The sequence below is a fragment of the Gorilla gorilla genome, chromosome 18, assembly GCF_029281585.2.
Source record: "Gorilla gorilla gorilla isolate KB3781 chromosome 18, NHGRI_mGorGor1-v2.1_pri, whole genome shotgun sequence".
Taxonomy (NCBI): Eukaryota; Metazoa; Chordata; class Mammalia; order Primates; family Hominidae; genus Gorilla; species Gorilla gorilla.
The window spans coordinates 65073775-65098125 of record NC_073242.2 but is presented as its reverse complement, the minus strand read 5'-3'; the positions used below and the strand labels follow the sequence as shown (position 1 = coordinate 65098125).

At 43.0% G+C, this 24351-nt stretch overlaps 1 protein-coding gene across 1 annotated transcript in view; it reads right to left on the bottom strand.

Annotated features, from left to right (window-relative positions):
- LOC129527345 (rho GTPase-activating protein 23-like) overlaps positions 1-24351 on the bottom strand; it is a 60567-nt gene that overhangs the window by 27881 nt on the left and 8335 nt on the right. Inside the window, 9 exon segments of the mRNA XM_063699802.1 lie at positions 854-997; positions 2946-3003; positions 3215-3326; positions 3551-3706; positions 3863-3909; positions 5126-5448; positions 21321-21388; positions 22926-23124; positions 23209-23252. Of these exon segments, the coding sequence (XP_063555872.1) occupies positions 854-997; positions 2946-3003; positions 3215-3326; positions 3551-3706; positions 3863-3909; positions 5126-5448; positions 21321-21388; positions 22926-23124; positions 23209-23252 (1151 nt within the window).

The following is a 24351-nucleotide window of genomic DNA, read 5'->3' as shown; positions in this document are numbered from 1 at the left end:
CCTTAGCAATAGGCTTATGAGCTAGGGATTACTGTTAGCTCCATTTACAGGCGAGGACACTGAGTCACGGCCAGGTGAGTCACCCAGGCTCTCAGAGCAATGGGTGATGTAGTCAAGAGTCAAACCCGGGTTCATCCTAATTGCCGGGAGGGAAGGCAGTGGTCTCTCCTCCCACTTCTCCAGCCCACAGCGCAGCCTGGGGCCAGGATTTGCACCCCATGGATCCACGGGCTCTGCCCTTCTCCTCTCAGAGTCCTGCTGGTTCCCTCCCAGGCCCTCCCCAAGTACTCCCCGAAGCCCCCTTTGCCTCTCACCTGGATCTCCACGGTGGCTCTAACTGGTCTTCTTGCCTCCAGCGCGGCCCCTCCCTAACTCACTCCCAGGGAGCCAAATGAATATTTTAAAGCTGTAACTCCCTTGGCAAGAGCCCCCGAGAGCTTTTGGTTGCCCTTAGGATGAACACTAAGCCCTATGCTGGCTTGCCTGCATCTTCTTGGGCCTTAACTCTCCTACGGAAATCACCCCGGACTTGTTCCTTGTTTTCCATGAGCCCCAGCGGCCATCTTCAGGATGGCCTGTCAAGCCAGGGCCACTGTGGGATGGTTTTGCCAGAATTCCAAGCACGACTCAATCAGATCCATCCCACAGCAAAATCCACCTCTCTTTTTAACTTCTTTTACATAAGTTATTTAAATCCCCCTGCCAGGAAGTTCTTCCTAGCATCTAACCTCCATCCTTCATGCACCAACCTACACTGGTTCTCTCTGGCTCCAGAGGCTGTCAGGGTAGGCCTAGGAGAGGCTGGAGGGTTCTGCTGGAGCCAGCTTCCACCTCATTCCTCCACCCATCTTACCTTCCCCTTCTTGGTGAGATTCTGCTTATAATACAACCAGCCTTCTCTCCTGATATCGCTGAAGGTTGTATCTGAGAGGTCAGAGGTTGAGTGTCGCTTAGAAGGAGCGTCAGCATCTTCAGAGGTGCCCCAGCTATCCAAGGACTGCAGGGAGACAACAGAGGACAATTTAGGGTGGCTCCCACAATGCCAGCATCTCAGGAACCCCATGGACCACTTGTGGCTGCACAGTCCTGATATATGTCTGTGCTACACCCCGATGTGCCATGTGACCTCATGGGCATTGCTTGTCCTCTCTGGACCACTTGTGTTGAGGTCATGAGACACACGTAAAGGAGAAGCCAGAAAGGAGGAAAGGCTATGACCTGTCAGCAGACCACATGCCTCACCACGCTAGAGGAGCCAATTCGGAGCCTCCCGTAACTTTATAGACTTAGAAGAATTAAGGAAATGGAGGAAGTGATCGTGTCAACGAGGAGTTAAATAAACAGGGGAAGTGGGAACATCAACAAAGGCTGAGTGAGTGGAGCAGGTAGTCATGTCCACTAGGCGTTAAACAGAGGAAGTGACAGTGTCAACAGGACTCCAGCCAGAGGGCACAAGTCAAGGGAGAGTTAAGTAAGCAGAAGAAGTGATAAGAAATAAGCTAGGTACCAATATCACCGGGGTGTTCAACCAACCAATGAGACAGAGCGCTTGACATCAAGATGGCTTTTCCAGTCCATCTATAATCAAAAACAGCCAGGGAAAGGTGGGGCGGGCACGGTGGCTCATGCCTGTAATCCCAGCACTTTGGGAGGCTGAGACAGGCAGATCACTTGAGGTCAGGAGTTCAAGATCAGCTTTGCCAACATGGTGAAACCCCATCTCTACTAAAAACACAAAAATTAGCCAGGTGTGGTGGCGCATGCCTATAATCCCAGCTACTCGGGAGGCTGAGGCACGAGAATCGGTTGAACCCAGGAGATGGAGGTTGCAGTGAGCTGAGATCATGCCACTGCACTCCAGCCTGGGCAATAGAGTGAGACTCCATTTCAAAAAAAAAAAGAAAAATCGTGCATGAAAAATATATATATGATTTTAAAAACAACAATATGTCCAGGTGTGATGGCTTATGCCTGTAATCCCAGCATTTTGGGAAGCCGAAGCAAGAAGATCACTTGAGGCCAGGTGCAGTGGCTCACGCCTGTAATCCCAGCACTTTGGGAGGCCGAGGTGGGTGGATCACCTGAGGTCAGGAGTTCAAGACCAGTCTGGCCAACATGGTGAAACCCAGTCTCTATTAAAAATACAAAAATTACCCAGGCATGGTTGCACACGCCTGTAATCCCAGCTGCTCAGGAGGCTGAGGCAGGACAATAGCTTGAACCCAGGAGGTGGACGTTGCAGTGAGCCAAGATCATGCCACTGCACTCCAGACTGGGCAATAGAGTGAGACTCTGTCTCAAAACAAACAAACAGCCAGGGCTATCACAGGCCTGATCCTGCCTCCCCAGGTCCTGAGGCTGGGAACTCCACCTGTCCACCAATCTCAACCCTGTGTCCAGGCCACACCTTTCCAGTGTCCACCCCGACCCCATCCCATGAAGACAAGACGCGATGCAAATACTGACTGAGGGTAGTGAAGGAAACAAATGAAGCCCCAAATATAAGCTCGGGGAGCTTCTATTCTAGCTGGGGAGCCAGGCAGGGAGGAAGGGAAACATCAATTGTGCATGAGGCGTGCTGAGGAGGAAAACAGAGTAGCGAAGGGAGGCGTGAAATGTCAGGAGCAGAGGCTGGAATTTCAGGGAAGACCTAAAAAGCCGCGAAGACACTGGAGAAGTGAGTCGTGTGGCTATGGGGGATGGGTCTGGAAAGAGGCAGTCCAGACGGGGGCCCCTGGGTGGGGCTGCATGATGTCATTCAGGGATGTCGGGGCCCACAGCAGAGGGCCGGTCCTGCGGTGGACACAAGGGTGAGGGGTGCAGGGAGGAGGGGGAAGGCAGGAGCTGGAGCAGGAACCCCCATGCTGAGGCTGTGGCCCCACCTCCCTGACACCCTCTCTCCCCACACTCTCACTCCTGCGCACGCACTTACACTTGCAGCTCACCCCGTCTGTGAAGAAGCTCCGGAGCAACGGCAGGCTGGGTATGCGGTTTGGCAGGTGCCTGGGAAGCGAGGGTTGAGGGTGAGGGATGTGGGCAGCAAAGCTGGGACCTCACTATCTTGTCACCCACCAAACCCCAAGCCCAGAAGCCTTCCAGCGGGGGAGGCACACTGTCCCATGCATAGAGGACCCCCAGGGCCAAAAGCCCTGCCCCAGAGCAGCTGGCCAGGGTGGCTGTGGCCACCCCACCCCATGTCCAGACAGGGTCTCACTGCAGAACCTGGCCCTCGTCGCGGAAGGTGTTGAGTCCATCATCGCAGGACTTGGAGTGCTCTGTGGTGATGGCCAGCAGGTAGGAGGAGCGGCGGCCAGCCTTGATGCTGCCTGCAAAGCTGCCCGCACTGGGCCTCAGGGTCAGTGGGGCAGCAGGTCAGGGGCTTCCCAGAGCCCTCCCTTCTAGGCAGGGGCAGGAGGTGACTCTCCCAAGGTGCCCCAGGAGAAGCGGAAACCAGAGGAAGAGGCCAGACATCAAGCAGCAGACCCAACGGAGACCCCTGGGACTGGGCAGCGAGGGAAAGGGTGGGGCTGGGGGTGTGGGGAGCGCTCACTGCAGTCCTGCGAGTAATGCCATCCGAGGGTGAAGGTGAAGGTCGGGGAAGATGGGCTGGTGCCCAGGACAGAGGCTGAGTTCATGGCACTAGAGACCACAGCAAAGGCAGGGACATGCTTGGCTTGGAGGTCAGTGCTGGGGCTGGTGGGCTCATCTATGCATGTGGAAGGAGAAAGGTGTGAAGGCGGCAGACAGCGGAACCTGCTTGCCTCCACCCTAGCCTTGCCAGCCCCCGTGCCACTCACCTCCAGGCTCAGACACATCCCAAAGGGTCCTGCTGGCAACATGCCCACTGTCAAGTGTGACTGGCCCACTGTCCAGACTGTGGCCATGGAATCCTTACCCTCAGGAGTGGGGCTGAGCCACCCTCCTTAGACCGGGCTCCTGAGGACAGAGCCAATATTCCCCCATCACACTGGGAGCCTCCTGAGGGCAGGGACGGTGTCTCCCCCATCAGACTGAGGGCACTGAGAGAGAATGAATTATGTCTCCCCTCTCAGACCAAGAGCCTCCTGAGGGCAGGGACAGCATCTTCCCCATCAGACTGAGAGCTTCCTAAGGGCAAAAGCTCCCCCATCAGCTGGGGCTCCTCAAGGGCAGAGATGACATCTCCCCCTCAAACAGAGTGTGCTCTGGAAGAAGAGACTGCCTATCCCGGCCACAGCCTAGAGCCTTTCATCAGGGCTCAGTGGTGTGGATGGGGCCCTTGAGACAATCCAGTGAGATCTGGAAGTGAAAAAAAGATTATAATCTGGGATAAATATAAAAGATTACAATAAAAATTTTATTGCAAATTTACAAATTATGGTTGTTTATATGTACATGGTAAAGGGTAATGTTATGATTTGTGAATACAATATGAAATAACTAAGATAATTAAGAAATAAATGATATAATTATCATTCATTGTTTCAAATTTTTATCGTGACAACATTTAACATTTACTCTTAGCTCTTTAAAATGACCAAAGTACTATTTTAAATGAACCAATAGAAACCAATTTAAGTAAACAATTGAAAATCCGGGAAATCAATTATGAATTACTGTAATAATTTAATAATTAAAAGTTAATAATGTAGTTAATTAAGTTTGATTTTTTCAAACTTTTTTATCATTTCATTGTAATGTTTAATACGAATGCCTACATATATATGCATTGGTCTGTGTATTTATACATCTTTCTATGGGTATAAATTTTTGTCCCTATAGCTATGTAGTTGCTGATGTTAACAAATGTTAATAAAACTCTGGAAGAATCAGTGTAAACAATTAGGAATGTTTATTTCTTGAAAGTATATACTTAAAAATATAATAATATGTAGAATGTTAATAATTACTAAAATTTAAATATTAATGATAAAATTCATAATAAATATAAGTAACAAAATATCACAGCCTAGAAGACTCCAGAGTCCTGCGAAGATAAACGTGACTTTTCCAGCTGAGGAGAAAGGAAACCTCTCCCGGCACCTGCTCCTGGGACCTGTCCCATCCTCAGTGGGTCCCGAGCGCCCCCTGGTTGCCCCGCGCGCCCCTGCAGGGAGGTTTGTGCCTGGGCTCACACTGACCTCACCTCACTGTGTCTGTGGTACAGTAATACACGGCGGTGTCCTCGGTTTTCAGGCTGTTCATTTGCAGATACAGCATGTTTTTTGAATCATCTCTTGAGATGGTGAATCTGCCTTTCACAGGTGCAGCGTAGGCTGTTGTCCCACCATTAGCTTTGCTTTTAATACGGCCAACCCACTCCAGCCCCTTCCCTGGAGCCTGGCAGACCCAGCTCATCCAGGCGTTACTGAAAGTGAATCCAGAGGCTGCACAGGAGAGTCTAAGGGACCCCCCAGGCTGTACCAAGGCCTCCCGCAGACTCCACCAGCTGCACCTCACACTGGACACCTGCAAACACAGAGACACTAAGGTCAAAAACTGCCACACATTTCCACTGTTTCTCTCACTCATGTCCACTCACACTCAATCTCTCTAGCTCTCTATAAATCAGCTTTTAAAATAGCAGCAAGGAAAACCCAGCTCAGCACAAACTCCATGGTGATTCCTGTGTGTTCAGTCCTGATCACTGAATGAAAATACTTGGGAATCCCAAGGCTGGGGCTCCTCTCCCAGAGCTGCAGGGTCAGGACTGGGCTGGTTTTCATCAGGAGAGGGAGGGCCCTATTTGCATGTCACCTACTATATAGCAAGCTCTGGGGTGGGACACCTGAGCAGAAGGCATTGCCCAGATAAGGTAATGATGCCCTCCAAGAATCTGATGACAATGATGGTGTTTGGAAAACTTGCTGTCTTATTAGGAAATTGTGCTGTGATAAACACTTTGAACTAATCACTCTCTTACATTTTTACATATTTGTGTAAATCATATTTTTAGGGGTCAATGGTTTCTCTATTTACAGATGGTGAAGTAAACCCATACGTGGAGGGGCTTTGTATGTATCTAAGAGCTCATACCTGAGGTTAGTGAGCCCCAGTATCTGGGCCTGTGCTCCTCATCCACTGGCCCTATATTACTCCCCAACCCAACTCCAGGACAGAGCTGGGCATGCCTAGTGTGGTTTGTGAAACCCACTTTCTGTATTGAGAACATGTGTAATTTTGCTGCATTCTAGCATTCACCTAAAAATATGGTGAGAACTAGGGTTCACGAAGATAAACTATTAGGTGTTTCTGAAATTTAATATTTTTTCTATCTTTATATCACTTACTTCTTGTGCAAGTTTCATTTGTTTGCTGGTAATAAATTTTATAAATTTCAGTTTACTGATAATAAACTTCACATATTTAAAGTGTACAATTGATAAACCTGATGTAACCATCCTAGTTATCAAGGTGAACCAGAAAATTCTCAAAATTTCCCTCTCATTCTTCCATATTCCTCCTCCTTTCCTCTTCCCTTCTTCTACCATTTCCCCAAATGGTAAATTCTGATCTTCTTTATATTGCTGTAGATTCAATTTAATTTATCAGAATTTATTAAAATGGAATAACATAGTACATATTCTTGTTTGCTTTATTTTCCTGAACATCAATACTTAGATATCTTACCTTGTTGTTATATTGCTTAAGTTCAGTTTTTATTTTCTAGAATTTATATAAATGAAATTATATGGTAAATCTTCTCATTTGTCTGGTTTATTTCACTCAGCAAAAATACTTAGATATTTTACCTTCTTGTTGCATGTATCAGACAATTATTTATTATAAATGTTGTGTAGAATTCCATTGAACAAATTTACCATAATTTGATTTTCTCTTAAGCAGCTTAACAATGTTCAAATTATTTTATTACTCTGGTAGTACTAAAAATCTACTACTCAACTTGAAAGTGTACATAAATGAGGATTATATTTTCTTTTTTCTTACAACTACATCAACAATAACAGATAAACAGTCAAGCTGAAATTTTGCAAATTTCTGAATGCTTAGGATAACTGAAGTTAAAAAAAATCTTAAATTTAACAAGAAGCAAGTTCTTGTAGAGAGTAACAAAGCCAGCATATGAGATTACCTAAGGCAGAGTCTGGCATATGAAATATAGGCTGTTAAAGATAAAAATACAAATATATATGGGATTGCTTGAAATTGAATATGGTTAGCTTGTTGCAGTTTGAAATTCTAAGGGACCACATACTGAAGAGCTTTTCTATCCTCTTGAATCCCTTTCCCCAAAAAAGGGGCAGTCACAAAATCTTCCTTTCCCAAAGTGTCTGTCTGGGAGAGAACAAGAGCCCCCATTTTTGAAAGGCACTCAGACTCGACTCCCTTATATCCACTACAGAACTAAAAATTACTTTGCAGGGGAACCACCAAAACCAGTACCCTAGGTGCACTGGTGCAACTCCTCAGGAATTGAGATGGGAACAGAGGTCACTGCCACGAAGTTCTGTTGAGACATAACTCTCTTTCTTATGGAATCAGAGCTTTAGTCTGCAGGGCAGGGCAGCAGATCTGGGAGATGATGACACTGATGGGGAACACTGGAGCTGTGGGAGGGAACACCTTGGGGAAACAGGGGGGCTGTACCCCAGTGGAAGGGACAAGAACACACAGATGAGCATCTCATCTGGAGGAGGGTCAGGAACACTCAGAAGGTCACACCCAGACTTACAGGCACAATGCCTTTCTAGGAATATGGACCGAGATGAGGTCAGAGACTCTTCCTTCAGTGTGAGGGCTTCCACTAATTTATCAATTGTCAGTTACATATAACAGAGAAATGCACCTGTGGGAGCTGAAAGAGATTCTCTGGAGGATGGAACAAGGAGAAGAGACAAAGTCACACAGCAAAGAAAAACAAGATATCACTGGAGCATCTGTAGTCTCTGGTGGACATAGAAGAACAGACTTCAATTAGTTCTTGAAACCTTTATATCAGTCTTTACTAATTTATATGCTAAAATAGTTGGCCTCATCAATGGAGTCTTATTATCCCCATCAGGGATGAGTGTTCATGTGGGCACGTGGTGCAGTTCTAGTCATGGGGGCAGGGGAGGTGGTCTGTTCAGGTGTTCCTGGTCCTTCAGAGGAGAATTGCAGAACTGTCTCTGCCCCTTTTCCAGCCAATATATAAAATATGTATGTGACCATGGGAATATTGTCACCATGTAACTGCATGATGGGAGTCACCTGGGGGGTGAAGCTGACTTTCTGGATGCATCAGTGTGGAAAATTGAGAAAAGAAACTTCTTGGGCACATGAGCTGTCAAATTATTCAATCCTGGAGCCACTCACTTCCAGAGGCTTCCTGTTTCAGCAGGTTGTGATTTTCCTCATTGTGTAGTCAGCCTAGGTTGTCTTTTTTCACTCTCTGCTAAAATAGTCACACATAATATCTAGAAGCATTAAGATTAATAAGTAACTAATTTGAAAATTAGAACAAGTCCCAAGTGAATTCAAAGTTACTGTGTGGTTGGCAGGAAACATGGCTGGATACTAAGAGTGTGTTCACATCAGTTTTATGTAGATTAGCAACATATTTTGTATATCCCTTAAGTAATACTTTCATTGAGACTCCTGATTTAACACTATTTCTTGATGAATAACACCTAAATCATAAAGGTGGAGGTTATTACCTAATAATTCATATTACTGGTACAAACTTTCACCTAGGGTATATTCCTATACCTGATGTAAAATCAGCCCAGAATGGAGAAGTTACTTCTCTTATTAGAGCTTGTCAATTAACTAAAAACCAGGATTAAATACAGATGTTCTACATTAGTGTGTAATTTTAAAATGTGTTGCAAGCAGAGGAGGTTCTTAAGTCTCCTGGAAGCCCCATTAAAATGGACAAAAAAAGACACTTTTAAATAAATTCTGATAGAGGGAGGAGCCAAGATGGCTTAATAGGAACAGCTCCGGTCTACAGCTCCCAGGGCGAGCTACTCAGAAGACGGGTGATTTCTGCATTTCCATCTGAGGTACCGGGTTCATCTCACTAGGGAGTGCCAGACAGTGGGCGCAGGTCAGTGGGTGCATGCACAATGCGTGAGCCAAAGCAGGGCGAGGCATTGCCTCACTTGGGAAGCACAAGGGGTCAGGGAGTTTCCTTTCCGAGTCAAAGAAAGGGGTGATGGACGCACCTGGAAAATCGGGTCACTCCCACCCGAATACTGCGCTTTTCGGACTGGCTTAAAAAATGGCGCACTACGAGACTATATCCCGCACGTGGCTTGGAGGGTCCTACCCCACGGAGTCTCGCTGATTGCTAGCACAGCAGTCTGAGATCAAACTGCAAGTCCGCAGTGAGGCTGGGGGAGGGGCGCCCGCCATTGCCAAGGCTTGATTAGGTAAACAAAGCAGCCTGGAAGCTCGAACTGGGTGGAGCCCACCACAGCTCAAGGAGGTCTGCCTGCCTCTGTAGGCTCCACCTCTGGGGGCAGGGCACAGACAAACAAAAAGCAGTAACCTCTGCAGACTTAAATGTCCCTGTCTGACAGCTTTGAAGAGAGCAGTGGTTCTCCCAGCACACAGCTGGAGATCTGAGAATGGGCAGACTGCCTCCTCAAGTGGGTCCCTGACCCCTGACCCCCGAGCAGACTAACTGGGAGGCACCCCCGAGTAGGGGCAGCCTAACACTTCACACGGCTGGGTACTCCAACAGACCTGCAGCTGAGGGTCCTGTCTGTTAGAAGGAAAACTAACAAACAGAAAGGACATCCACACCAAAAACCCATCTGTACATCACCATCATCAAAGACCAAAAGTAGATAAAACCACAAAGATGGGGAAAAAACAGAACAGAAAAACTGGAAACTCTAAAACGCAGAGCGCCTCTCCTCCTCCAAAGGAACGCAGTTCCTCACCAGCAACGGAACAAAGCTGGATGGAGAATGACTTTGACCAGCTGAGAGAAGAAGGCTTCAGACCATCAAATTACTCTGAGCTACGGGAGGACATTCAAACCAAAGGCAAAGAAGTTGAAAACTTTGAAAAAAATTTAGAAGAATGTATAACTAGAATAACCAATACAGAGAAGTGCTTAAAGAAGCTGATGGAGCTGAAAACCAAGGCTCGAGATCTACGTGAAGAATGCAGAAGCCTCAGGAGCCGATGCAATCAACTGGAAGAAAGGGTATCCGCGATGGAAGATGAAATGAATGAAATGAAGTGAGAAGGGAAGTTTAGAGAAAAAAGAATAAAAAGAAATGAGCAAAGCCTCCAAGAAATATGGGACTATGTGAAAAGACCAAATCTACGTCTGATTGGTGTACCTGAAAGTGATGGGGAGAATGGAACCAAGTTGGAAAACACTCTGCAGGATATTATCCAGGAGAACTTCCCCAATCTAGCAAGGCAGGCCAACATTCAGATTCAGGAAATACAGAGAATGCCACAAAGATACTCCTCGAGAAGAGCAACTCCAAGACACATAATTGTCAGATTCACCAAAGTTGAAATGAAGGAAAAAATGTTAAGGGCAGCCAGAGAGAAAGGTCGGGTTACTCTCAAAGGGAAACCCATCAGACTAACAGCGGATCTCTCGGCAGAAGCCCTACAAGCCAGAAGAGAGTGGGGGCCAATATTCAACATTCTTAAAGAAAAGAATTTTCAACCCAGAATTTCATATCCAGCCAAACTAAGCTTCATAAGTGAAGGAGAAATAAAATCCTTTACAGACAAGCAAATGCTGAGAGATTTTGTCACCACCAGGCCTGCCCTAAAAGAGCTCCTGAAGGAAGCACTAAACATGGAAAGGAACAACCGGTACCAGCCGCTGCAAAATCATGCCAAAATGTAAAGACCTTCGAGACTAGGAAGAAACTGCATCAACTAACGAGCAAAATAACCAGCTAAAATCATAATGACAGGATCAAATTCACACATAACAATATTAACTTTAAATGTAAATGGACTAAATGCTCCAATTAAAAGACACAGACTGGCAAATTGGATAAAGAGTCAAGACCCAGCAGTGTGCTGTGTTCAGGAAACCCATCTCACGTGCAGAGACACACATAGGCTCAAAATAAAAGGATGGAGGAAGATCTACCAAGCAAATGGAAAACAAAAAAAGGCAGGGGTTGCAACCCTAGTCTCTGATAAAACAGACTTTAAACAAAAAAAGATCAAAAGAGACAAAGAAGGCCATTACATAATGGTAAAGGGATCAATTCAGCAAGAAGAGCTAACTATCCTAAATATATATGCACCCAATACAGGAGCACCCAGATTCATAAAGCAAGTCCTGAGTGACCTACAAAGAGACTTAGACTCCCACACATTAATAATGGGAGACTTTAACACCCCACTGTCAACATTAGACAGATCAATGAGACAGAAAGTCAACAAGGATACCCAGGAATTGAACTCAGCTCTGCACCAAGCGGACCTAATAGACATCTACAGAACTCTCCACCCCAAATCAACAGAATATGCATTTTTTTCAGCACCACACCACACCTATTCCAAAATTGACCACATACTGGGAAGTAAAGCTCTCCTCAGCAAATGTAAAAGAACAGAAATTATAACAAACTATCTCTCAGACCACAGGGCAATCAAACTAGAACTCAGGATTAAGAATCTCACTCAAAACCGCTCAACTACATGGAAACTGAAAAACCTGCTCCTGAATGACTACTGGGTACACAACGAAATGAAAGCATAAATAAAGATGTTCTTTGAAACCAACGAGAACAAAGACACAACATACCAGAATCTCTGGGATGCATTCAAAGCAGTGTGTAGAGGGAAATTTATAGCACTAAATGCCCACAAGAAAAAGCAGGAAAGATCCAAAATTGACACCCTAACATCACAATTAAAAGAACTAGAAAAGCAAGAGCAAACACATTCAAAAGCTAGCAGAAGGCAAGAAATAACTAAAATCAGAACAGAACTGAAGGAAATAGAGACACAAAAAACCCTTCAAAAAATTAATGAATCCAGGAGCTGGTTTTTTGAAAGGATGAACAAAATTGATAGACCACTAGCAAGACTAATAAAGAAAAAAAGAGAGAAGAATCAAATAGATGCAATAAAAAATGATAAAGGGGATATCACCACCGATCCCACAGAAATACAAATTACCATCACAGAATACTACAAACACCTCTACGCAAATAAACTAGAAAATCTAGAAGAAATGGATAAATTCCTCGACACATACACTCTCCTAAGACTAAACCAGGAAGAAGTTGAATCTCTGAATAGACCAATAACAGGATCTGAAATTGTGGCAATAATCAATAGTTTACCAACCAAAAAGAGTCCAGGACCAGATGAATTCACAGCCGAATTCTACCAGAGGTACAAGGAGGAACTGGTACCATTCCTTCTGAAACTATTCCAATCAATAGAAAAAGAGGGAATCCTCCCTAACTCATTTTATGAGGCCAGCATCATTCTGATACCAAAGCCTGGCAGAGACACAATCAAAAAAGGGAATTTTAGACCAATATCCTTGATGAACATTGATGCAAAAATCCTCAATAAAATACTGGCAAAACGAATCCAGCAGCACACCAAAAAGCTTATCCACCATGATCAAGTGGGCTTCATCCCTGGGATGCAAGGCTGGTTCAACATACGCAAATCAATAAATGTAATCCACCATATAAACATAGCCAAAGACAAAAACCACATGATTATCTCAATAGATGCAGAAAACGCCTTTGACAAAATTCAACATCCCTTCATGCTAAAAACTCTCAATAAATTAGGTATTGATGGGACGTATTTCTAAATAATAAGAGCTATTTATGACAAACCCACAGCCAATATCATACTGAATGGGCAAAAACTGGAAGCATTCCCTTTGAAAAGTGGCACAAGACAGGGATGCCCTCTCTCACCACTCCTATTCAACATAGTGTTGGAAGTTCTGGCCAGGGCAATCAGGCAGGAGAAGGAAATAAAGGGTATTCAATTAGGAAAAGAGGAAGTCAAATTGTCCCTGTTTGCAGATGACATGATTGTATATCTAGAAAACCCCATTGTCTCAGCCCAAAATCTCCTTAAGCTGATAAGCAACTTCAGCAAAGTCTCAGGGTACAAAATCAATGTACAAAAATCACAAGCATTCTTATACACCAACAACAGACAAACAGAGAGCCAAATCATGAGTAAACTCCCATTCACAATTGCTTCAAAGAGAATAAAATACCTAGGAATCCAACTTACAAGGGATGTGAAGGACCTCTTCAAGGAGAACTACAAACCACTGCTCAAGGAAATAAAAGAGGATACAAACAAATGGAAGAACATTCCATGCTCATGGGTAGGAAGAATCAATATCGTGAAAATGGCCATACTGCCCAAGGCAATTTACAGATTCAATGCCATCCCCATCAAACTACCAATGACTTTCTTCACAGAATTGGAAAAAACTACTTTAAAGTTCATATGGAACCAAAAAAGAGCCTGCATTGCCAAGGCATTCCTAAGCCAAAAGAACAAAGCTGGAGGCATCACACTACCTGACTTCAAACTATACTACAAGGCTACAGTAACCAAAACAGCATGGTACTGGTACCAAAACAGAGATATAGATCAATGGAACAGAACAGAGCCCTCAGAAATAACGCCGCATATCTACAACTATCTGATCTTTGACAAACCTGAGAAAAACAAGCAATGGTGAAACGATTCCCTATTTAATAAATGGTGCTGGGAAAACCGGCTAGCCATATGTAGAAAGCTGAAACTGGATCCCTTCCTTACACCTTATACAAAAATCAATTCAAGATGGATTAAAGACTTAAACGTTAGACCTAAAACCATAAAAACCCTAGAAGAAAACCTAGGCATTACCATTCAGGACATAGGCATGGGCAAGAACTTCATGTTTAAAACACCAAAAGCAATGGCAACAAAAGCCAAAATTGACAAATGGGATCTAATTAAACTAAAGAGCGTCTGCACAGCAAAAGAAACTATCATCAGAGTGAACAGGCAACCTACAAAATGGGAGAAAATTTTCACAACCTACTCATCTGACAAAGGGCTAATATCCGGAATCTACAATGAACTCAAACAAATTTACAAGAAAAAAACAAACAACCCCATCAAAAAGTGGGCGAAGGACATGAACAGACTCTTCTCAAAAGAAGACATTTATGCAGCCAAAAAACACATGAAAAAATGCTCGTCATCACTGGCCATCAGAGAAATGCAAATCAAAACCACAATGAGATACCATCTCACACCAGTTAGAATGGCAATCATTAAAAAGTCTGGAAACAACAGGTGCTGGAGAAGATGTGGAGAAATAGGAACACTTTTACACTGTTGGTGGGACTGTAAACTATTTCAACCATTGTGGAAGTCAGTGTGGCGATTCCTCAGGGATCTAGAACTAGAAATACCATTTGACCCAGCCATCCCATTACTGGGTATATACCCAAAGGACTATAAATCATGCTGCTATAAAGACACATGCACACATATGTTTATTGCGGCATTATCCACAATAGCAAAGACTTGGAACCAACCGAAATGTCCAACAATGATAGACTGGATTAAGAAGATGTGGCACATATACACCATGGAATACTATGCAGCCATAAAAAATGATGAGTTCATGTCCTTTGTAGGGACATGGATGAAATTGGAAATCATAATTCTCAGTAAACTATCACAAGAACAAAAAACCAAACACCGCATATTCTCACTCATAGGTGGGAATTGAACAATGAGATCACATGGACACAAGAAGGGGAATATCACACTCTGGGGACTGTGGTGGGGTGGGGGGAGGGGGGAGGGATAGCATTGGGAGATATACCTAATGCTAGATGACGAGTTACTGGGTGCAGCGCACCAGCATGGCACATGTATACATATGTAACTAACCTGCATAATGTGCACATGTACCCTAAAACTTAAAGTATAATAAAAAAAAGATATTCAGCAGAGACTGAAAAAAATAAATAAATAAATAAATTCCTACATTATAGAGACCTGATATATGAATTTGAAACCAAATGCCAACAAAGGAGAAAACAAACAAATAAAACAACTAGTATGGAAGCTAGAATAATGTGATGCACCATTACACCAAATATTCAGTCTTAACGTGGTTTTTAATATTATGTAAACATGGAAGGTATTGCCATTGTTCATATGATACAGAATCAATGGCACTCACAATCATCTGAATATGTTGAAAAATGGCATCTTCAAATAAAAATTATGGAAACTTCAATAAAATATTGAACTCTCGTCACCAAGGGTTATACCATTAGCACTATGACATGATGGTTTCCTCCCTCAGCACACATCAGTTATTACCCTATGACTTGGTAGCTGGAAGATTCACACTTTCGAGATTTTACCCTCATCACATACCTTTGTCCTATTGCATGCATGTGTTACAAAATATTGAAAATGATTTTTGTGTTATACACACTCCAATGACTAAAAATTTAAAGTTGCCTTTTTACCACATCTTTTAACAGCATTTTGTGATATCCGACCATGAAGTTATGTCTATTGTGTGTCTTTTATCACACAATGTGAATCTAGTTAGGAATCGCAGGAGCTTCCTCATTTGACACCAGTGGGTGTTTCACACTGTACAATCCCCTTCGTGTCAGTGGGAAGCCTCACTCTGACCCACCACGAAACCATCACAAAAGCCCTGCGCCAGTCTGCTTTCTGGCTCTATCGAGCCATTTTGGGTGTTCCTTAGAGACCAGCACTAATCTCAACAGACGCCTCAAGAGGTAATTAACTTTTCCATATTCACATCGAGGGAGTATGCAGCACCCACAGATGTGACATCCACATGACATTTTAGTTGAGATCCGTTTGCCTTTTTGAGGTGTCAACTAGAACTGACGCTGTGAGCTTGTTGTCATGGCTGCTAAACACAGGACCCACCTGTTCCCTGAACCAACTCCAGGACAGAGCTGGACATGCATGGTGTGGTTTGCTAAACTCCCATTTTTAATAAAATCATGACATTATTTTGCTGTATTCTAGTGTTTCCCTAAAAATACAGGTAGACCCAGCGTGTATTCATGTGTATATTCAGGAGTCACTGATTTCTCATATATATTTAATGGAATATGTAATCCTTTCTTTAAATTATACTTTACGTTCTGGGGTACATGTGCAGAATGTGCAGTTTTGTTACATAGGTATACACACGCTATGGTTGTTTGCTGCACCCATCAACCTGCCATCTACCTTAGGTATTTCTCCTAATGCTATCCCTCCCCTAGCCCTTTACCTCCTGACAGGCCTCAGTGTGTGATATTCTCCTCCCTGTGTCCATGTGGTCTCATGGTTCAACTACCACCTACGAGTGAAAACAGCGGTGTCTGGTTTTCTGTTCTTCTGTTAGTTTGCTGAGAATGATGGTTGTCAGCTTCATCCATGTCCCTGCAAAGGACATGAACTCATCCTTTTTTATGGCTGCATAGTATTCCATGGTGTATATGTGCCACATTTTCTTTATCCAGTCTATTATTGATGGACATTTGGGTTGGTTTCAAGTCTTTGCTATTGGGAATAGTGCCGCAATAAACACACGGGTGCATGTGTCTTTGTAGTAGAATGACTTATAATCCTTGGGGTACATACCAAGTAATGGGATTGCTGGGTCAAATGGTATTTCTAGTTCTAGATCCTTGAGGAATCGCCACACTGTCTTCCACAATGGATGAACTTATTTACACTCCCACCAACAGTGTAAAAATGTTACTATTTCTCCACATCCTCTCCACCATCTGTTGTTTCCTATTTAACGGTCACCATTCTAACTGGTGTGAGATGGTATCTCATTGTGGTTTTGATTTGCATTTCTCTAATGACCAGTGATGAGGAGGATCTGTTCATGTTTTTTTGGCTGCATAAATGTCTTCTTTCGAGAAATGTCTGTTCGTATCCTTCACCTACTTTTTGATGGGTTTTTTTTTTCTTGTAGATTTGTTGTAGATTCTGGATGTTAGCTCTTTGTCAGATGGATAGATTGCAAAAATTTTCTCCCATTCTGTAGGTTGCCTCTTCACTCTGATGATAGTTTCTTTTGCTGTGCAGAAGCACTTTACTTAAATTATATATCATTTGTCAGTATTAGCTTTTGTTGCCATTGCTTTTGGTGTTTTAGACTTGAAGTCTTTGCCCATGCCTATGTGCTGAATGGTATTGCCTAGATTTTCTTCTATGATTTTTATGGTTTCAGGTCTTGATAAGTCTTTCATCCATCTTGAGTTAATTTTTGTATAAGCCGTAAGGAAGGGGGTCCAGTTTCAGTTTTCTGTATATGGCTTGCCAGTTTTCCCAACACCACTTATTAAATAGTTCTGGAATTATTTCCCCATTGTTTGTTTGTGTCAAGATTGTTAAAGATCAGATGGTTGTAGATGTGTGGTGTTATTTGGGAGGCCTCTGCTCTGTTCCATTGGTGTATATATCTGTTTTGGTACCAGTACCATGCTGTTTCAGTTACTGTAGCCTTGTAGTATAGTTTGAAGTCAGGTAGCATGATGCCTCCAACTTTGTTTTTTTTTTTTTTTTTTTTTTTTTTGCTTAGGATTGTCATGGCTATGCAGGATTTTTTTGGTTCCATATGAACTTTAAAATAGTTTTTTCCAATTCTGTGAAGAAAGTCATTGGTAGTTTGATGGGGACAGCATTCAATCTACAAATTGCTTTGGGCAGTATGGCCATTTTCATGATATTTATTCTTCTTATTCATGAGCATGGAATGTTTTTCCATTTGTTTGGGTCCTCTCTTATTTCCTTGAGCAGTGGTGTGTAGTTCTCCCTGAAGAGATCCTTCACATCCCTTGTAAGTTGTATTCCTAGGTTTTTTATTTTCTTTGTAGCAATTTTGAGTGGGAGTTCACTCATGATTTGGCTCTCTGTTTTTCTGTTATTGGGTTATAGAAATGCTTGTGATTTTTGCACATTGATTTTGTATCCTGAGACTTTGCTGAAGTTTCATATCAGCTTAAGGAGATTTTGGGCTGAGACGATGGGGTTTTCTAAATATACAATCGTGTCATCTGCACACAGAGACAATCTGACTTCCTCTTTTCCTATTTTTATACAATTTATTTCTTTCTCTTGCCTGATTAGCCTGGCCAGATCTCTCAATACTATGTTGAATTGGAGTGGTGAGAGAGGCATCGTTGTCTTGTGCTGGTTTTCAAAGTAAATGCTTCCAGTTTTTACCCATTCCATATGATATTGGCTGTGGGTTTGCCATAAATAGCTTTTATTATTTTGAGATACATTCCATGGATATCTAGAGTATTGAGTTTTTAGCATGAAGGGGCGTTGAATTTTGTTGAAGTCCTTTTCTGCATCTATTGAGATAATCATGTGGTTTCTGTCATTGGTTCTGTTTATGTGATGGATTACATTTATTGATTTGCATATGTTGAAACAGCCTTGCATCCCAGGGATGAAGCCGACTTGATCGTGGTGGATAAGCTTTTTGATGTGCTGCTGGATTTGGTTTGCCAGTATTTTATTGACAATTGGTGCATTGATGTTCATCAGGGATATTGGCCTGAACTTTTTTTTTTGTTATGTCTCTGCCAGGTTTTGGTATCAGGATGATGCTGGCTTCATAAAAAGAGTTAGAGAGGAGTCCCTCTTTTTCTATTGTTTGAAATAGTTTCAGAAGGAATGGTAACAGTTCCTCTTTGTACCTCTGGTAGAATTTGGCTGTGAATCCATCTGGTCCTGGACTTTTTTTGGTTGGTATGCTATTCATTACTGCCTCAATTTCAGAATTTGTTATTGTTCTATTCAGGGATTCGACTTCTTCCTGATTTAGAGTTGGGACGGTGTATATGTCCAGGCATTTATCCATTTCTTCTAGATTTTCTAGTGTATTTGCATAGAGGTTTTTATAGTATTCTCTGATGGTAGTTTGTATTTCGGTGGGATCAGTAGTGATATCCCTTATATTACTTTTTATTGCATCTATTTGATTCTTCTCTCTTTTCTTCTTTATTAATATGGCTAACTGTCTATCTATTTTGTTGATGTGCTGTATTCAGGAGACCCATCTCGTGCAAAGACACACATAGGCTCAAAATAAAGGGATGGAGGAATATTTACCAAGCAAATGGAAAGCAAAAACAAAACAAAACAAAACAAAACAAAACAAAACAAAAGCAGGAGTTGCAATCCTAATCTCTGATAAAACATTTTAAACCAAAAAAGATCAAAAAAGACAAAGAAAGGCACTGCATAATGGTAAAGGGATCAATGCAACAAGAAGAGCTAAATATCCTAAATATATATGCACCAAATACAGGAGCACCCAGATTCATAAAGGAAGTCCTTAGAGACCTACAAAGAGACTTAGACTCCCACACAACAAGAGTGGGAGACTTTAACTCCCCGCTGTCAATATTAGACAGATCAACGAGACAGAAAATTAACAAGGATATTTAGGACTTGAAGTCAGCTATGGACCAAGAAGACCTAATAGATATCTACAGAACTCTCCACCCCAAGTCAACAGAATATACATTCTTCTCAGCACCTCATCGCACATATTCTAAAACTGACCACATAATTGGAAGTAATACACTCCTTGCCAAATGCAAAAGAACAGAAATCATAACAAACAGTCTCTCAGACCACAGTGCAATAATCAAATTAGAACTCAGGATGAAGAAATTCACTCAAAACTGCACAACTACATGGAAACTGAAAAACCTGTTCCTGAGTGTCTACTGGGTAAATAAAGAAATGAAGGCAGAAATAAAGATGATCTTTGAATCCAATGAGAACAAAGACACAACATATGAGAATCTCCGGGACACATTTAAAGCAGTGTGTAGAGGGAAATTTACAGCACTAGATGCCTACAAGAGAAAGCAGGAAAGATCTAAAACTGACACCCTAACATCAAAATTAAAAGAACTAGAGAAGCAAGAGCAAATTCAAAAGCTAGCAGAAGAGAAGAAATAACTAAAATCAGAGCAGAACTGAAGGAGATAAATACATGAAAATCAACTCCAAAAAATCAATGATCCAGGAGCTGGTTTTATGAATCTTTAATTCTGTGTTGAGAAATTTAAAATTTCTTTAGTTTGATGATTGAAGTCCTTATGCCATCGTTCTGAGATTTTCTTTTTTATTTCTCATATATTTTATCCGTCTCTAAATTCTTTTCTACCAAATTATATATGTTTAAATTTGTAGTATTTTAAAAAGTTGAAATTAGAAAGTAACAATCTTCCCTTAATGTGTACAATTTAACAAATAATGACATAACCATAACTTTTCTTAATACAGAAAAAATTATCCTCAAAATTTCCTCTCGTTGTCTTGTAATTTCCACTTCCTACACCTTCCCTTCTCATACCATGATCATGGCCAACTACTGGTTTTCATTATGTAACTTTAGATTAGTTTTCATTTTATAGAATTTATAAAAGTGGAACTGTATGTATGTACTTGTATTTCTTTGGTTTATGTTACTCGTCATAAGTACTTGTGAATTTACCCTTGTTGCGCATTTCCAGCAGTACTTGTTTGAACAGTGGGTATTATTCAAGTGAATGAATTTAGAACAAAGTGTTTACTGCTTAACCTGCTGATCAATATTTGGATTGCTTTCAGTATCTGGGTATTATAAAGAAAGGTGCTACTCAGCTTAGAGAACTACACAGTTGAGAAAGACAATGTTCTTATTCCTACATCAACGTGAACAGCAGTTAAACTGAAAAAGCTGCACTTCAATAAATTTTCTTCAACACATCAGGTAATTAAAGTTGTAGAACTCTTTGTGTGTGTCAGTTTGTGTGTGAGAGAGGAGGGAGGAAGGGACACAGAAAAAGTGAGAGATCCTACATAATTGACCATAATTTATGAGGTGCTCAAATATATACAAGGACTTAGTCCTGAAGGACAAGGTCCACATTAGATGGAGAGGACAACCTGGTGCACCTACGTATGGATATATATTTATATAAACATCATTGTCTAATAATACAATAATATACATTAGAATAAATATGGTGGAGAGTAAAATATGTCAGTGATGAAAAACCCCACCTCCAGCACCTTTTTTCCCCTCTTGCACCTGCCTTAATGTGTCCCGAGCGCCCCTTGGTGACCTGAGCACCCCCTGGTGTCCTGAGCTTCCCTGCAGGGAGGTTTGTGTCTGGCCTCACAATGACTTCCCCCTCTGTGTCTTTTGTATAAAAATCCATGGTGGTGTACTCATTGCACATGCAGCTCAGCTGTAGGAAAAACTGCTTTCTGAATGTGTATCTGGAGGTGGTTACTGGACTCTTGAGAAGTGGGTGGTACTGTGTGCTTCCTCATGACCTACACACCTGACCCACTTCAGCTCCTTCCCTGGGGGCTGGCAGATCCAGCTCCAGGAGGAAGTACTGGTTATGATCTGAAATCCAGAGGCAGCACAGGTGAAGGAGAGGGTCTCTGAGGGCTTTACTAGAACATGACTGCACTGAAAAACACAATTTTTGTCATACGCAGCATCTTAATGACATTTTGATGAGAACGACCCCAGGCTAGAAGCATCAATAACAAGGTTGACATCAGTGTAAGGTTGGACAGGCAGTTGCTGTGCAGATATTTTCACAGAAGTAATTCTTTTATTGTTGTGGTTGCCTTTGTGCAAGGTTGTGGCTTTTCTGAGTGTTATAAAACTAGCTCTTGTTCTCAGGGATATAAGTAATTCTTTTATTGTTGTGGTTGCCTTGTGCAAGATTGTGGCCTTTCCGAGTGTTATAAAGCTAGCTCTTGTTGTTAGGGATATAAGTAATTATTTTGTTGTTGTGGTTGCCTTTGTGCACAGTTGTGGCTATTCTGAGTGTTATAAAGCTAGCTCTTGTTCTTAGGGATATAAGTAATTCTTTTATTGTTGTGGTTGCCTTTGTTCAATTTGTGGTTTTTTGGAGTGTTATAAAGCTTGGTCTTGTTCTCAGGGGTATGTGCATGAGAAGCTTCCATAAATGGCCTTCCCTAGCTCCATTTGTCAGGGTTTGAACACAAGGGACTCCAGTTGGATTCTGACAACTTTTACAGGCTCTTCTAACACTACCAGTGAAGAAGGTGACTCTGTGACAGTTTACACAGCACAGGATCAATTCCACATCCTCACCCCATTTTGACCAAAGAAGTTTATGCCCTCATTCCTAATGGCCACATGCATTCCCAGATGCGTCTCTAGAAAACAGAGTGGAGTGTCCTGAATAATGAGAGAGAAGAAAGTCTCAGCAGCCTCTCCCAATGGCTGCAGGAGTCACAGCCTGAGCCCCACCTAAGCTCCAGGGAAAGGGCTTGAGCCCCAGGATTTAGACCACAGGGACAACATCCTTTTTCCCAGAAAGCAGGAAAAGCAAATGGAAAAGCGAGAACCACTAAAAACGAAAGTCAGAAAGCACCAGATCAGTGCTGATACTCATTTGAATATTTTCAGGAGAAATGCCATACATAAAACCTGTGAGGTCCTACATGACACTGACCCTGGTCCAGCCTCTCTCTTGGCTGTAATCAAAATCCCTAAAAGCCATTCTAGTCAGGGAATCCCATTGAGGTTCCTGTCCTGAGTCTGACTGGAGAAGACTCACCGGGCACTCCTGAGCTTCCTCACGACTCTGATGCTGGTGCCCATGGTTGAGGAGTTCTCATTCCTGTAGGTGGCAATGTACATATTGTGCATGTGAGAATGAGCCCTCATATTACAATGATTAAAAAAATATATGTAGAGATGACATTGGTGGGCACGAAATCTAAAATTAAAGAGTTTCCCTAGAGAAACTGTCAGAACCAGAGGAAGTCCCAAATCCTGACAGGAAACAAACCCCAGCCTCCATGTGAACCTGCTCTGGGGTTGACTCTGATGAATGGGTCCTGAGCACCCCCTGCAGTGATTTCCCCCAACGTTCCTGCAGGAGGTTTGTGTCTGGGCTCACACTTGTGTCCCCTCACAGGATTTCTCACACAGTAATACACGGCCATGTCCTTGGCTCTCTGTCTGTTCTTTTGCAGATACAGGGACTTCCTGGAATTGTCTCTGGAGATGGCAAATTGGCCCTTCACGGAGTCCACATAGTGTGTCTTACCGCCATTCCAACTAATACCCGAGACCCACTCCAGCCCCTTTCCTGGAGCCTAGAGGACCCAGTTCATGTCACTGTTACTGAAGGTGAATCCAGAGGCTGCACAGGAGAGTCTCAGGGACCCCCCAGGCTGGACCAAGCCTCCCCCAGACTCCACCAGCTGCACGTCACACTGCACACCTGCAAACACAGAGACATCCTGGTCAGAAACTGCCACACATAGCCACTGTTCTGTCACTCATGTCCCCTCACACTCAATATCCTTAGTTCTCCATGAATTACCTTTTAAAATAGCAGCAAGAAAAACCCAGCTCAGCCCAAATTCCATGGTAATTTGTTTATTGCTGTTGACCCAATAGAAACACCTGAGAATCCCAGGGCTGGGGCTTCTCTCCCAGGGCTGCAGGGTCAGGGCTGGGCTGCTTTTCATCAGAAAAGGGAGGGTCCTATTTGCATGTCTCCTATTACATAGCAAGCTCTGAAGTGGGACACCTGAGGAGAGGACTGAGCCCAGATTAATGAGAGTGAAACAGCAAACCTGAACAACTACAGATAAAAAAAAAAAACACCTCAGCATATCTGAGTTGATATCATGGAGCAAACATGAACTGAAAATTTGAGGATAGGGGTTGATAGGGAGACCCAGGATGCATATATGAGTGTACCTGGGGCAGGTGTCACTCCATGGCATTTAAGCTAACCTGCAAACATTTAGAGTTCCTTGAGGATGTGCACATTAACAGTGTTGGAGTGTGAAGCTTCTAGAGCCATATATTGTTGCAGGCTTTCCTTACAAAGTTTGAAATATCCCACATGACCTCACACTCACACAGTGTGACCTTGCACATCCCCAAGGTCACCTCACATGTGCCCTGAGTCACCTCACACATCCCCAATGTCACCTTACACATCCCGCAGGTCACCTCAAACATTTCCTAGGTAACCTCACACAAGTCCCAATTCACCTCTCACATCCCACAGGTAACCTCACACTCACCCAAGGTCACCTCGCACATCCACCATGTCACCTCAGATGCACCTTAGGTGACCTCACATGTGCTCAGATCACCTCACACATCAGGCAGGTCACCTCACATATTCCCCATGTCACCTCACACACACTCCTGCTAAGCTCACACATCCCCCACGTCGCCTCAAATGCACCCACATCACCTCACACATTCCCCAGGTCACCTCACATGTCCCACAGGTCACCTCACACATTCCCCAGGTTACTTCACATGTCCCACAGGTCACCTCACACGTTCCCCAGGTCACC